The sequence below is a fragment of the Doryrhamphus excisus genome, chromosome 3, assembly GCF_030265055.1.
Source record: "Doryrhamphus excisus isolate RoL2022-K1 chromosome 3, RoL_Dexc_1.0, whole genome shotgun sequence".
Lineage (NCBI taxonomy): Eukaryota > Metazoa > Chordata > Actinopteri > Syngnathiformes > Syngnathidae > Doryrhamphus > Doryrhamphus excisus.
Genome location: NC_080468.1, coordinates 13296928 through 13313586, shown reverse-complemented (window position 1 = coordinate 13313586; position 16659 = coordinate 13296928). Strand labels below are relative to the sequence as shown.

The window sequence follows — 16659 nt, the reverse complement described above, 5'->3', positions numbered from 1 at the left end:
GATCTTTGACTAGTGTTTTTTGCTGTATGTTTTTATAAAGAGCACAGTGCTCCTGTCATATTGAGGGTCTTTCACTCTGTTTTTTTTTTGCGGTCAGTTTTCAAAAAACAGCAGAGCGCTCTGTCATGGTGAGGTTCTTTGACAAGCTTTTTTGCTGCAGGTCCTTAAAAACAGCAGAGTATTCCTATTATATATAGAGGATCTTTGAGTAGTGTTTTATGCAGTATGTATTTATAAACAGTAGTGTGCTCCTGTCATATTGAGGATCTTTTACTCTTTTTTTGCGGTCAGTCTTCAAAAAACAGCAGAGCGCTCTGTCATGGTGAGGATCTTTGACAACTTTTTTGCTACAGGCACTTAAAAACAGCAGAGTACTCCTATTATATATAGATTATCTTTGACTAGTGTTTTTTTTTGCGATCAGTCTTCAAAAAACAGCAGAGCTCTCTGTCATGGAGAGGATCTTTGACAACCTTTTTTTGCTGCAGGTCCTTAAAAACAGCAGAGTACTCCTGTTATATATAGAGGATCTTTGACTAGTGTTTTTTGCTGGCTGTATGTCTTTATAAACAGCACAGTGCTCCTGTCATATTGAAGATCTTTCACTCTGTTTTTTTTTATGGTCAGTCTTCAAAAACAGTAGAGCGCTCTGTCATGGTGAGGATCTTTGACAAGCTTTTTTGCTGCAGGTCCTTAAAAACAGCAGACTTCTCCTGTTATATATAGAGGATCTTTGACTAGTGTTTTTTTTTTTTGCTGTATGTTTTTATAAACAGCACAGTGCTCCTGTCATATTGAGGATCTTTTACTCTGTTTTTTTTATGGTCAGTCTTCAAAAAACAGCAGAGTGCTTTGTCATGGTGAGGATCTTTGACAAGTTTTTTGCTGCAGGTCCTTAAAAACAGCAGAGCGCTCTGTCATGATGAGGATCTTTGACAAGCATTTTTGCAGAGTTCTCCTGTAGAGGATCTTTGATTAGTGTTCTTTGATTTAAAGAACATCTTTGGCTACCTTTTTTTGCAGTGTGTTCTTTAAACAGCAGAGTGCTTCTGTCATATAGAGGAGCTTTGACCAGTGTTTTTGCTGTAGGTCCTCAAAAACAGTCAAGCTCCTGCCATAGAGGATCTTTGGACTCAGGGCGAGCAGGGCGCTTGTGTTTTATTAAGGATCTTTGACTAGATTTTTTTGTGTTTTTTTTTAAACAGCAGAGCACTTGTCATATTGAGGATCTTTGACAAGTGTGTGACAAGAGCTAGGTCCTTAAAAACAGCTGGGACTAGCTTTTTTACAGTATGTTCTTACAACAGCAGAGTGCTCCTGTCATATGGGGGATCTTGGACTCGTGGTTTTAGCGGTCGGTCTTTAAAATTGGAATATTGCTGCAGTAATTTGAGCCGTGGTCTCGGTGTGCAGCGTGGATTTTAACCCTCCTCTTGTGTTAGGGTCGGCACCGACCTGTTTTACATTTTAATGCATTAAAAAAAATCACATTTGTTTATTGCATCAATGCCTTTTGACTTCGTCTGGAAACTCTATTTCAATAAAATAAAACCAAAAATATTATTTTTCCTAAATTTTAAAATGGTATGGTTGAAATTATGACCACTGTATTGTTAGGGTCGATTTCGACCCGGTTATAATAATATGACTATAAAGTTTATGGCAAACACTGAAGGGAAAAGGTTTTCAGTTATAAGTACTCAGTTGAAAAACATTTCAGTTTTTAAGTTGAAAACAATAACTTTTTCTACATTAATATATATGGGTCAAAATTGACCCGAACACCATAGATGTTTCTTTAGTGATTAATACTAAAATGAGAAAATAAATAAAACTAATTGATTTAAGAGATATGTTCTATATCCCTCAGTAATAGCCAGGTAACAAAATAACATTTCATTTATTAATATGATTTTTTTTAGGTTAATTTTACCATTTTTGGAAATTTTAAATGGACTATTCCAAAGTAAAAATTGTCAACATTCGGGACATTTTGCCTTCCCATCATGCTGGGTGTTAGCATGCTAATGTTAGCATGTTGGCATTACTTGCATTTTTAGCTATTTTCATGGGTAGACACGTAAAAACGATCATGCTTAATGTTACCATGATAACTTTAGCACAGCATTAGCATAGTAGTAGTCTTATCCATTTCCATAAGTATAAAGGTATTTTAGGTATAGGTATTTTCACATATATAAAGGCTTGACACTATTATGCTATGTGTTTGCATGCTAATGTTAGCATTTGAAGCTACTTCCCTATTTCTCAACCAGTTCAGACCATTCCAAAGTAAAAATTCTCAACATTCAGGACATTTAGCCTTCCCGGTGCATTGTGCATTGTACATGTTACCATGATAACTTTAGCATGTTAGCATTGCTATCATGCTAACACATCATTAGCATAGTAGTATTCTTATCCATTTTCATAGGTATAAAGGTATTTTAGGTATAGGTATTTTCACATATATAAAGGCTTGACGCTATTATGTTATGTATTAGCATGCTAATGTTAGCATTGCTAGCTACTTCCCCAATTTCTCAATCAGTTCAGACCATTCCAAAGTAAAAATTTTCAACATTCGAGACATTTAGCCTTCCCGGTACATTGCACTATCATGCTAGGTGTTAGCATGCTAATGTTAGCCTGTTGGCATTACTTGTATTTTTAGCTATTTTCATGAGTAGACACATAAAAACACTTAACACTCATGCTTAATGTTAGCATGATAACTTTAGCATGTTAGCTGATTTAATACATGGGTCAAAACCGACCCGTTAACATAAGAGATGATACCAGAAAGCTAACACAAGAGGAAGGTTAAAAAAGGAAGCAAGCAAGCATGTAGCCAACCAAATCGCCCGAGGCGTGCAGTGCAGCCCGTGGCCTGACTTGACCTCTGATTTCACCTGCTGTTACACAGATTGCTACAGACCGCTCTATTGTTAGGGTAAGTTGTAATTAGCAGGTCCCAGGTGAGTATGATGAGCTCTGGGAATGAAACCTGCATCCGCATCACAAATGTGTTTCTTTTTCACAATTTGTTGTGATATCAAAAGCCACTGTCTTGCATCGTGTTCTTCTGCGTAATGCAGGGGTCTCAAACTCAATTTACCTGGGGGCCACTGGAGCTAGGGTCTGGGCAAGGCTCGGCCGCATCAGGTTTTCAAAAAAAAAAAAGAAACGCATTTATTAAAAACAGAAAAATATATACACTTTTTTAGTGCTTTGGTTCTGATTTTCTACAATAAAAGCTCTGATAAAACAATTCCACTGTTCTCAAATATCTTAATTTTTATTTTTCTGCACAAAATAAGATGAAAAATAAATAAACAAATCAAGAATAAAGAAAATCAATCAATCAGTAATAAATAAATATAATAATAATAATAAAATCTTCAGAAACCACATATAGTTGGTGGGTAGACAAATTATTTTTTTCAGATTAAAATGAACAAAGCATTATTAGAGCCCTGTAGACATGACAAAACACGACTATAGTCACATTTATACTTTTTTCATTTACAACATATTACGCAACTGCAGGGTCTTGAGACACATGCTAACTCACAAACTAGAGAGCTAGCCACCTAAACGGTAGCCTTCAAGTTATTTCCTTTAATAGCCAAAAACTTACCACTTCCACACGGATAGGGAGGATAACTATTAACAGTTATTTAACCTTTTAACGTGAACATTAATCAAACGTAATAATTTTTTCTGGGGTACATGATAGCATACAGCATCCATATCATAACATTAAACTTTCATATCAAGGCGGGGGGGCCTCAAACTAGTGTTCTGCGCGCCACATTTGGCCCGCGGGCCGCGTGTTTGAGACCCCTGGCGTAATACCTCTTAATGACCATTGGAAGACACTTTAAAAGACTTTGGTTTTTATATCAAGAACAAATACATTGCCATATACTTTAAGGTTTATCTACAGAAGATCAGTTCATATTATTAATCCTGATAAACGTTATTAGCGTGGATATTGTACAATGGATGTGTTTGATCTGAATTTTCATTTTTTGCTCTGTAAAAAGTTGAAAATTTCCTTCAATTTTTTTTTATGTTGTTATTTTTGCAGTCAAAGACTTCCTTTGCGTTATTTAGCTAATAACTTGAAGTATCTTCTTTAGATATGTTGGCCTAACACATGTGTAAATAAGACTTTTATAAAGAAATTCACACTATTGGGACGGCTAAATTATTTTAAAGAACCGATTGGCTGGAATTTGTGACAAAATTTGGCTTGTTTTTTTTTCAAACCTTCTTTATAAAACTCACTCTATTTGATATATATACATATTTGATATGTATATATAGCTGAGTATGCATGCATGGACACATGGTGTACATGTGTGCAGACTTGTCTGTGTTTTGTCATGAGTGTGTGATTGGCATCCTTCCATTTTTTTTTCCCATTGACAGGGTCATTCAACAGCGGAATGTCATTTTGTTTTGTCTGTTTTGGATGTAGAATAGAGTGGAAGTGTAAAAGTTCCAAAAGATATAAAAGATTATAACCAACCAAATCAAATCTAAACTTTTTTTTTTCCTAACTGTGGAATGTCCCAATTCATAGCAAATTTTATTTCTTGCTCTTGTTATGTTTTTGTTAGCAAATTCCTTAATACCCGATATGCAGTCTTTGGCTGAGACCTCTAAGGAAATGGATACTTTTTTGTGCGTACAACTCAACTTTGTGAACTTTAACCTCTTTCAATTTCCATTCTAGGTGTCCCTGATAAGCCTGGTGGCAAACTCTTTGGGATATTCCGACTTTGCTGCTATCAAGTCCCTGAGGACGCTCCGCGCTTTGCGGCCTCTCAGAGCGCTGTCCAGATTTGAGGGCATGCGGGTGAGAGTGAAAACAATAATAATCATCATAGAATGTGCTCGTTCTTCATGCCGTTTATGATAACCTCCACTTTGCATTGTTGACATGATTTATCAACACGTAAAAACACTCATGCTTAATGTTACCATGATAACTTTAGCATGTTAGCATTGCTAGCATGCTAACATAGCATTAGTATAGTCGTATTCTTATCCATTTTCATAGGTATAAAGGTATTGTAGGTATAGGTATTTTCACATTAATAAAGGCTTGACACTATTATGCTATGTGTTAGCATGCTAATGTTAGCATGTTGGCATTACTTGCATTTTTAGCTATTTTCATGGGTAGACGCATAGAAACACTTAACACTCATGCTTAATGTTAGCATGATAACTTTAGCATGTTAGCATTGCTAGCATACTAACATAGCATTAGCATAGTAGTATTCTTATCCATTTTCATAGGTATAAAAGTATTTTAGGTATAGGTATTTTCACATATATAAAGGCTTGACACTATTATGCTATGTGTTTGCATGCTAATGTTAGCATTGGAAGCTACTTCCCCATTTCTCATTCTCATAGCACTATTATGCTATGTGTTTGCATGCTAATGTTAGCATTGGAAACTACTTCCCCATTTCTCATTCTCGCTAGCATTGCTAGCATGCTAACATAGCATTAGCATAGTACTCTTCTTATCCATTTTCATAGGTATAAAGGTATTTTAGGTATAGGTATTTTCACATATATAAAGGCTTGATACTATTATGCTATGTGTTAGCATGATAATGTTAGCATGTTGGCATTACTTGCCTTTTTAGCTATTTTCATGGGTAGACACATAAAAACACTTAACACTCATGCTTGATGTTAGCATGATAACTTTAGCATGTTAGCATTGCTAGCATGCTAACATAGCATAGTAGTATTTTATCCATTTTCATAGGTATAAAGGCTTGACACTATTATGCGATGTGTTTGCATTCTTTTGTTAGCATTGCTAGCTACTTCCCCATTTCTCAACCCGTTCAGACCATTCCAAAGTAAAGATTTTCAACATTCGGGTCATTTAGCCTTCCCGGTACATTGCACTATCATGCTAGGTGTTAGCATGCTAATGTTAGCATGTTGGCATTACTTGCATTTTTAGCTATTTTCATGGGTAGACACATAAAAACACTTAACACTCATGCTTAATGTTACCATAACTTTAGCATGTTAGCATTGCTAGCATAGCATTAGCATAGTAGTATTTTTTTATCCATTTTCATAGGTATAAAGGTATTTTAGATATGGGTGTTTTCACATATATAAAGGCTTGACACTATTATGCTATGTGTTAGCATGCTAATATTAGCATTGCTAGCATTTCTCAACCAGTTCAGACCGTTCCAAAAATTCTCCCTGAACTTCAAACAATGGAACAATGGAAATAAACAACGACTTCCTGTATCTGTATCTTACTGTTTTCTCTGCGTCGCTCACCAGGTGGTCGTGAACGCTCTCATTGGAGCCATCCCCTCCATCATGAATGTGCTGCTGGTGTGTCTCATCTTCTGGCTCATCTTCAGCATCATGGGAGTCAACCTGTTTGCGGGAAAGTTCGGGAAGTGCGTGAACAGAACGGGCTTCATTCACAGTTTCTTGGTCGTCAACAACAAATCCGATTGTCTGGCCATGAATGACACCCAGTACTACTGGACAAAGGTGAAGGTCAACTTTGACAACGTGGGACTGGGCTACCTTTCCCTTCTTCAAGTGGTAGGCTTCTTCCGCTTCTGTAACGTCGCCACGATGTGCCGTTTTATGGACGCAAATCATAACGATGATTTATTACAGGCTACATTTAAAGGCTGGATGGAAATAATGCATGCAGCGGTTGATTCAAGAGGAGTAAGTATGCAGACGAGCTCATGAATATGTTGCTGCAACCATTTCACTTGTTCCGTTTGTGGTTTTTCAGGTGGAGGAGCAACCCATCAGAGAAATCAACCTCTACATGTACCTTTACTTTGTTGTCTTCATCATATTCGGCTCCTTCTTCACCCTCAACCTCTTCATCGGCGTCATTATTGACAATTTCAATCAGCAGAAAAGAAAGATGAGTATAGTTTTGAAAATCCTTGTCACATATCACATAGTGTTTTATTCATTACTATGTCACCTGGTGGGCTGGTTTTAAATAAAGTTTTTTTTTCGTTTTCAGTGGATAAGCCTGAACGTGATGCTATAGCTAAAAGATCAGTGCAGATTCAGCAAGTTGTGAATTGGATGAGTGGACACTAATATCACGTTTTGCAGTATAAAGTATTGATCATCTTTTGATCTGACAAATCTTAAGTAAGTTTGATCAAGTGTAGAATTACTACCAGAAATGACGGTAATTGATTGGTTCGGAAGTACAGCAGTTTTGGGACTTTGTACTGCATCAGGATAGAGTATGAATATGCTGTATGATAACATCAAAATAAACAAAAACAACACATAATGACAATTCATATTTAGAGGTACTAGTGTTTATTTGGGCGGCACGGCGGTCGAGTGGTTAGTGCGCAGACCTCACAGCTAGGAGGGTTCAATTCCACCCTCGGCCATCTCTGTGTGGAGTTTGCATGTTCATTCCAAACACATGCTAGGTTAATTAGCGACTCCAAATTGTCCATAGGTATGAATGTGAATGTGAGTGTGAATGGTTGTTTGTCTATATGTGCCCTGTTGTTGGCTGGCCACCAGTTCAGCGTGTACCCTGCCTCTCGCCCGAAGACAGCTGGGATAGGCTCCAGCACCCCCCCCCCTCGACCCTTGTGAGGAAAAGCGGTAGAAAATGAATGAATGAATGAATGATCTGACAAATCTTAAGTAAGTTTGATCAAGTGTAGAATTACTACCAGAAATTACGGTAATTGATTGGTTTGGAAGTACAGCAGTTTTGGGACTTTGCCACATTGTATTGTAATGACAATGTACACATAATGACAATTCATATTTAGAGGTACTATTGTTTATTTGGGCGGCACAGCGGGTGAGTGGTTAGCGTGCAGACCTCACAGCTAGGAGACCTGGGTTCAATTCCACCCTCGGCCATCTCTGTGTGGAGTTTGCATGTTCTCTCCGTGCATCCGTGCACTCCGGTTTCCTCCCACATTCCAAAAACATGCTAGGTTAATTAGCGACTCCAAATTGTCCATAGGTATGAATGTGAGTGTGAATGGTTGTTTGTCTATATGTGCCCTGTGGTTGGCTGGCCACCAGTTCAGCGTGTACACTGCCTCTCGCCCGAAGACAGCTGGGATAGGCTCCAGCACCCCCCCCCCTCGACCCTTGTGAGGAAAAGCAGTAGAAAATGAATGAATGATCTGACAAATCTTAAGTAAGTTTGATCAAGTGTAAAATTACTACCAGAAATTACGGTAATTGATTGGTTTGGAAGTACAGCAGTTTTGGGACTTTGCCACATTGTACTGTAATGACAATGTACACATAATGACAATTCATATTTAGAGGTACTAGTGTTTATTTGGGCGGCACGGCGGTTGAGTGGTTAGCGTGCAGACCTCACAGCTAGGAGACCTGGGTTCAATTCTACCCTCGGCCATCTCTGTGTGGAGTTTGCATGTTCTCTCCGTGCATCCGTGCACTCTGGTTTCCTCCCACATTCCAAAAACATGCTAGGTTAATTAGCGACTCCAAATTGTCCATAGGTATGAATGTGAGTGTGAATGGTTGTTTGTCTATATGTGCCCTGTGATTGGCTGGCCACCAGTCCAGGTTGTACCTGGAAAGACAGCTGGGATAGGCTCCAGCACCCCCCCATCCCCTGCGACCCTTGTGAGGAAAAGCGGTAGAAAATGAATGAATGAATGAATGAATGATCTGACAAATCTTAAGTAAGTTTGATCAAGTGTAGAATTACTACCAGAAATGAGTGTAATTGACTGGTTCTGAAGTACAGCAGTTTTGGGACTTAGCCACATTGTACTGCATCAGGATAGAGTATGAATATGCTGTATGATAATGAACCAAAACAACACATTATGACAATTCATATTCAGAGGTAATAGTAGTTATTTGAATTATTTATTTGAAATGTTCGATGTTCTGAAAAATAACGTCAGGTATTTCTGACTATACTTAGGTGGACAGGATATTTTCATGACTGAGGAGCAGAAGAAATATTACAACGCCATGAAGAAGCTCGGAAGTAAAAAGCCCCAAAAGCCAATACCAAGACCTGCGGTAATTAGTTACAGTTTCTTTATTTGTTTGTGGGTTGATTTTTAACATTCCTTCTAGAGCAAAAAATGAATGGGTGAATAATTAGTAATAAACAGTAATTTCATAAAGTCAAAATATTAAGAGAAAAATATCTGATTCTAATGAGTAATCTTCTGAAGGGAAAAAGTAATTTTAATAGTAGATAATTGGAATATTAAATAAAAAACAATGTTATTATTATTATTATTATTATTGTTATAATAAGAAGAATGATTTAAAAGTCATAATATGGAGGAATAAGAAGAAGACAGAAAAACAAACACAGCAAAACAAATTGATTGGTTGATTGGTTCAAACATTATGGGGAATATAATATATAATATGACATTAATTTACAAGAGAAGAACAAACAACAAAAATAGGGAGAAAAAGAATAAATAGTCATAATATTATTTCACAAATAAATATATTTCTTATTATCTTATTACATTATGGCAATAGTTTGCCTTCATTGCCATCTTTTTTATAGTGATTTTATTTTTTTAGGACTTTTCCAATGTCAACTTCCTGGTTTAATAAATATTTGTTTCCTGTTGTGGCCTATTCAAGGGGAGGGGATTGGAGTACATGACCACCTTTCCCGGCTTTGAGAAACAGGGAGTAGAGCGGCCTCTGCTGGCTGCCGCCATATTGCAGCATAATGAAGCATGACGTTCATTTTAATGCTGTACAAATAAACTAAAAATCTAAAAAAACCCAAAACAATCTCTGTTTCCCATTTTGTATTTTTTTTCCATTCCTGAAATATTTACATTTTAACATCAAAGCTGATTAGACTATAGAAGGAATATGGTTGTGACACTCTGCCAGTGTCAATAACAGCTTAGCATTGTTATGTCACCCTTAATGGGTACTTTATTTAGGTGTATGGTTGACTATAGGGGTGTTATTTCATGTCTACAGAGCTCTAATCATGTTAAAAAAAATTACTCAGAGGGTTATTGAGAAGGTTTTCTCTGATGTAACCTAAAAAATATTCAATTTATGCAACTTTACATATATATTTGGGTGTAAAGTTGACTATAGGGGTGTTATTTCATGTCTAGAGGGCTCTAATCATGTTGAAAAATGTGCTTAGAAGGTCATTGAGAAGGTTTTCTCTGCTCTAACCACAAAAATATTCAATTTATGCAACTTTACATGTATATTTGGGTGTAAAGTTGACTATAGGGGTGTTATTTCATGTCTAGAGAGCTCTAATAATGTTTTAAAAATGTGCTTAGAAGGTCATTGAGAAGGTTTCCTCTGATGTAACCACAAACATATTCCATTTATGCAACTTTACATTTATATTTAGGTGTAAAGTTGACTATAGGGGTGTTATTTAATGTCTAGAGGGCTCTAATAATGTTTTAAAAATTACTTAGAAGGTCATTGAGAAGGTTTTCTCTGATGTAATATTCCATTCATGCAACTTTACATATATATTTGGGTGTAAAGTTGAATATAGGGGTGTTATGTCATGTCTAGAGGGCTCTAATAATGTTTAAAAATGTGCTTAGAAAGTCATTGAGAAGGTTTTCTTTGATCTAACCACAAAAATATTCCATTTATGCAACTTTATATTTATATTTGGGGGTACAGTTGACTATAGGGGTGTTATTTCATGTCTTGAGGGCTCTAATAATGTTTTAAAAATGTGCTTAGAAGGTCATTGAGAAGGTTTCCTCTGATGTAACCACAAACATATTCCATTTATGCAACTTTACATTTATATTTAGGTGTAAAGTTGACTATGGGGGTGTTATTTCATGTCTAGAGGGCTCTAATCATGTTAAAACATGTACTCAGAAGGTCATTGAGATGGTTTTCTCTGATGTAACCACAAACATATTCCATTTATGCAACTTTATGTTTATATCTGGGTGTAAAGTTGACTATAGGGGTGTTATTTCATGTCTAGAGGGCTCTAATCATGTTAAAAATGTACTTAGAAGGTTATTGAGAAGGTTTTCTCTGATGTAATATTCCATTTATGCAACTTTACATATATATTTGGGTGTAAAGTTGACTATAGGGGTGTTATTTCATGTCCAGAGAGCTCTAATCATGTTAAATAATGTACTTAGATGGTCATTGACAAGGTTTTCTTTGTTCTAACCACAAAAATATTCCATTTATGCAACTTTACATTTATATTTGGGTGTAAAATTGACTATAGGGGTGTTATTTCATGTCTAGAGGGCTCTAATCATGTTAAAAATGTATTTAGAAGGTCATTGAGAAGGTTTTCTCTGATGTAACCACAAAAATATTCCATTTATGCAACTTTACATTTATATTTGGGTGTAAAGTTGACTATAGGGGTGTTATTTCATGTCTAGAGGGCTCTAATCAGGTTAAAAAATGTACTTGGAAGGTCATTGAGAAGGTTTTCTCTGATGTAACCACAAAAATATTCAATTTATGCAACTTTACATTTATATTTGGGTGTAAATTTGACTGTAGGGGTGTTATTTCATGTCTAGAGGGCTCTAATGATGTTTGAAAAATGTACTTAGAAGGTCGTTGAGAAGGTTTTCTCTGATGTAACCACAAAAATATTCTATTTATGCAACTTTACATGTATATTTGGGTGTAAAGTTGACTATAGGGGTGTTATGTCATGTCTAGAGAGCTCTAACCATGTTAAAAATGTACTTAGAAGGTTATTGAGAAGGTTTTCTCTGATGTAACCACAAAAATATTCCATTTACGCAACTTTACATATATATTTGGGTGTAAAGTTGACTATAGGGGTGTTATGTCATGTCTAGAGAGCTCTAATCATGTTTAAAAATGTACTTAGAAGGTCATTGAGAAGGTTTTCTCTGATGTAACCACAAAAATATTCAATTTGTGCAACTTTACATGTATATTTGGGTGTAAAGTTGACTATAGGGGTGTTATTTAATGTCTAGAGGGCTCTAATGATGTTTAAAAAATGTACTTAGAAGGTAATTGAGAAGGTTTTCCCAGATGTAATATTCCATTCATGCAACTTTACATATATATTTGGGTGTAAAGTTGACTATAGGGGTGTTATTTCATGTGTAGAGGGCTCTAATCATGTTGAAAAATGTACTTAGAAGGTCATTGAGAAGGTTTTCTCTGATGTAACCACAAAAATATTCCATTTATGCAACTTTACATTTATATTTGGGTGTAAAGTTGACTATAGGGGTGTTATTTCTTGTCTAGAGGGCTCTAATCGTGTTTTAAAAAATTACTTAGAAGGTCATTGAGAAGGTTTTCTCTGATGTAACCACACAAAATATTCCATTTATGCAAGTTTACATTTATATTTGGGTGTAAAGTTGACTATAGGGGTGTTATGTCATGTCTAGAGAGCTCTAATCATGTTGAAAAATGTACATAGAAGGTTTTCTCTGATGTAACCACAAAAATATTCAATTTATGCAACTTTACATTTATATTTGGGTGTAAAGTTGACTATAGGGGTGTTATGTCATGTCTAGAGAGCTCTAATCATGTTGAAAAATGTACATAGAAGGTTTTCTCTGATCTAACCACACAAATATTCCATTTATGCAACTTTTCATGTATATTTGGGTGTAAAGTTGACTATAGGGGTGTTATTTCATGTCTAGAGAGCTCTAACCATGTTAAAAAATGTACTTAGAAGGTCGTTGAGAAGGTTTGCTCTGATGTAACCACAAAAATATTCCATTTACATGTATATTTGGGTGTGAAGTTGACTATAGGGGTGTTATGTCATGTCTAGAGGGCTCTAATCATGTTTTAAAAAATTACTTTGAAGGTCATTGAGAAGGTTTTCTCTGATGTAATATTCCATTTATGCAACTTTACATATATATTTGGGTGTAAAGTTGACTATAGGGGTGTTATTTCATGTCTAGAGGGCTCTAATCATGTTTAAAAAATTACTTGGAAGGTCATTGAGAAGGTTTTCTCTGATGTAACCACATAAATATTCCATTTATGCGTCTCTGCCAGTGTCAATAACAGCTAAGCATTGTTATGTCTGCACCCTAGAACATTCTCCAAGCCTTCTTCTTCGACCTGGTGTCCAAGCAAGCCTTCGACATCATCATCATGATGCTCATCATCGTCAACATGCTGACGATGATGGTGGAAACGGACGAGCAGTCGGAGCGCATGGAGTCCATCCTCAACAAGATCAACCTGGTCTTCATCGTCATCTTCACAACCGAATGCCTCATCAAGATCTTCGCTCTCCGCTGTTACTTCTTCACCGTGGCGTGGAACATCTTCGACTTTGTCGTGATCATACTCTCCATCGTTGGTAGGTTAGATATGATTTAAAAATTATATTCAAAATGTGGATGTTGCATTTGAGACAAATGTGCGTGCTCGATTCTCGTTACAGGGATCGTTCTCGCTGACATCATTGAGAAGTATTTCGTATCTCCAACGCTTTTCCGAGTTATCCGCCTGGCAAGGATAGGACGCGTGCTTCGACTTATACGTGCAGCCAAAGGAATACGGACTTTACTGTTTGCCTTAATGATGTCCATGCCAGCGCTCTTCAACATCGGACTCTTGCTCTTCCTCGTCATGTTCATCTACGCCATCTTCGGCATGGCGAACTTCGCCTATGTGAAAAAACAAGACGGGATCGACGACATGTTTAATTTTGAGACCTTCGGGAATAGTATGATCTGCCTTTTCCAGATCAGTACCTCAGCAGGCTGGGATAACCTCCTGAGTCCGATCATGTCCAGTTCTCCGGATGAGTGTGACGGGAATTTTATCAATACCGGAACAAATACTCGAGGTAACTGTGGCAGCCCTTCGGTGGGAATCGCTTTTTTTGTTAGCTACATTATTATCTCCTTCCTCATCGTGGTCAACATGTACATAGCCATCATTCTGGAGAACTTCAGCGTCGCCACGGAGGAGAGTACGGATCCGCTGAGCGAGGATGACTTTGAGATGTTTTACGAAGTTTGGGAGAAGTTTGATTCCGAGGCGACGCAATTCATCGAGTTCTCCATGTTGTCAAACTTTGCGGATACGCTGTCGGAACCTCTTCGTATAGCCAAGCCCAATAAGATCAAACTGATCTCCATGGACCTCCCCATGGTCAGCGGAGATAGAATCCACTGCTTGGATATTTTGTTTGCCTTCACAAAACGCGTCCTGGGCGAGTCGGGCGAAATGGACGCGCTCAAGCAGCAAATGGAGGAGAAGTTCATGACCACGAATCCCTCCAAGATCTCCCACGAGCCCATCACGTCCACGCTGAGACACAAACTGGAGGAGGTGTCGGCTGTTATTATTCAGAGATGTTACAGGAGGCACCTCGTTCGCCGACAGATGAAACAGGCGTCTTACCTCTACAGGCAAATCAACTACGAGACTGTCGTGGATGTCGCCAACGCACCGGAGACGGAGGGGCTCATAGCGTCCATGATACAGCACTATGGACCTACGGGGGAGGAATTCCTGGAGACCACTGAGGAGACCACGATTATGTCCTCACCACCTTCTTATGACAGTGTAACCAGGGCGGCCAATGACCTCTCTGAGTTCATTCGATTAATATCCAGAGATTCTGAACTCGAGGATCCTCATGATAAATATGAGGAAACCTTTCTTTGAGATTGCGTGGAAGCGTCTTTGCTTCAAGCAAGTCATGGTCAAAGAGATTTAGCTTTTTTTTTTAAACGCAACAACCCGTACGGATGATGAGGGCTTCAAAATAAACACAATTCAAATGCTAATACAATACAATGCTAATATGCTAAGATTCATGTTCAGAATTTTAAAAGCAGTTGAAAAATTGCACTGTTTTATAATTGACAGCTAGGAGACCCGGGTTCGATTCCACTCTCTGCAATCTCTGTGTGGAGTTTTGTTTTCTCCGGGTACTCCGGTTTCCTCCCACATTCCAAAAACATGCTAGGTTAATTGGCGACTCCAAATTGTCCATAGGTATGAATGTGAGTGTGAATGGTTGTTTGTCTATATGTGCCCTGTGATTGGCTGGCCACCAGTCCAGGGTGTACCCCGCCTCTCGTCCAAAAAACAGCTGGGATAGGCTCCAGCAGACCCGAAACCTTAGTGAGGATAAGCGGTAGAAAATGAATGAATGAATGTTTACAACTGGGATGAGTGATTAGCGTGCAGGCCTCACAGCTAGAACACCCGAGTTCAATTCCACCCTCTGTGTGGAGTTTCCATGTTCTCCCTGTGCAGGCGTGGGTTTTGTCCGGGTATTCCAGTTTCCTCCCACATTCCAAAAACATGCTAGGTTAATTAGCGACTCCAATTTGTCCATAGGTATGAATGTGAGTGTGAATGGTTGTTTGTCTATATGTGCCCTGTGATTGGCTGGCCACCAGTCCAGGTTGTACCCCGCCTCTCGCCCGAAGACAGCTGGGATAGGCTCCAGCACCCCCGCGACCCTAATAAGGATAAGCGGTAACCACTCGACTACCGTGCAGCCCAAATAATATACAATTTATCTTTTTTTTTTTTGCATAATTTCTGTGTAGGCTCCATGCTAATTTTATATTGCTTTACATTGCATCCTTGCAAACGAAGTTCTTGACTGCGGTGACAATCACAACCGTTCAAAACCAAACATAACAGGTATATACGTAGCTAATTGTCAATAATTCATAATATTAAAATCTACACATGGGTGTTGACAGTATGACATACACTATAGAAGAGAAATTAATTTGTATTTTTTTCCCCCCTAGCAATGTACTAATAATTATTAGCAGTACTAATAATTGCTGAACGATGTGCCTGATTTTCACTGTTGAGTGCACAATTCTCTCAATCTCTTTGGACCATGTCGTTTGACTGATGGATGCGGGTTTGAGGAGGATACTGAAGCAAAAGAGCTAATTTTGTAATTAATGCACAAAAAATATAGCGGTTGTATACATGTAAAACACATTTTTATGATTTTTTTGTAATGTATATTTATATGTATTTATAAAGAAAGACATGCATGGCAGCCATATGAGAAGCTGAAATGAAGTACATATATTGTGTTCACTTTTCTATAAATATATATATATATAGACTTTCCTTGAGAACCTGATTGTCTCTAAATGTAATAAAATAAATATCTTTTCCATTTTGGTGAGTTTTCCAGCTCTCGCTACGAGGAAAGGAACGGAGTGAAACATTTTTTTAAAGACAATTTACATGAAAATGATGTTTTTCTCTGATTTTCTCAGTTCTCGTATTTGACCTCATTACAAGGCTGGCAAATCTGAGAGAAAAAAACAAAAACAAAAAAAAAACAAGCCAGATGTGCACAAGCCTCTGAATCCATGGCTTTCGGTCCGTGTGAGTGTATTGCCCTTTAAAGCTTGAATATGTTTATAATACCATTTATAATGCAGTACTATTGCCATTGCTGAAAGGATCTGTGGTAATTATAGGGAATATATATAACACTTAGGTTAAATGTGTGTTATTATATTCAAATAACCACTGAAAATGTGAACAAAAGTACTAATAATGATAAAAAAATGTCCCACATATCATGAATTTGTGAATGAATTGCGAGCAGACAGCGCCAAATCT

General features: G+C 37.4%; 1 protein-coding gene across 5 annotated transcripts in view; it reads left to right on the top strand.

Annotated features, from left to right (window-relative positions):
* Nucleotides 1–16509, top strand: part of LOC131125718 (sodium channel protein type 4 subunit alpha-like) — a 58877-nt gene extending 42368 nt beyond the window's left edge. For 3 of the 5 annotated variants that reach the window (XM_058067523.1, XM_058067524.1, XM_058067522.1), the window contains 8 exons: nucleotides 2927–2953; nucleotides 4745–4867; nucleotides 6340–6612; nucleotides 6691–6744; nucleotides 6815–6952; nucleotides 8983–9087; nucleotides 13123–13393; nucleotides 13478–16509. In XM_058067523.1, the coding sequence (XP_057923506.1) occupies nucleotides 2927–2953; nucleotides 4745–4867; nucleotides 6340–6612; nucleotides 6691–6744; nucleotides 6815–6952; nucleotides 8983–9087; nucleotides 13123–13393; nucleotides 13478–14712 (2226 nt within the window). In that variant the 3' untranslated portion in view covers nucleotides 14713–16509. The remainder of the gene's footprint in view (nucleotides 1–2926; nucleotides 2954–4744; nucleotides 4868–6339; nucleotides 6613–6690; nucleotides 6745–6814; nucleotides 6953–8982; nucleotides 9088–13122; nucleotides 13394–13477) is intronic. The other 2 variants (XM_058067526.1, XM_058067525.1) reach the window with 1 other exon arrangement.
* The last annotated feature ends 150 nt before the right edge of the window (nucleotides 16510–16659 follow it).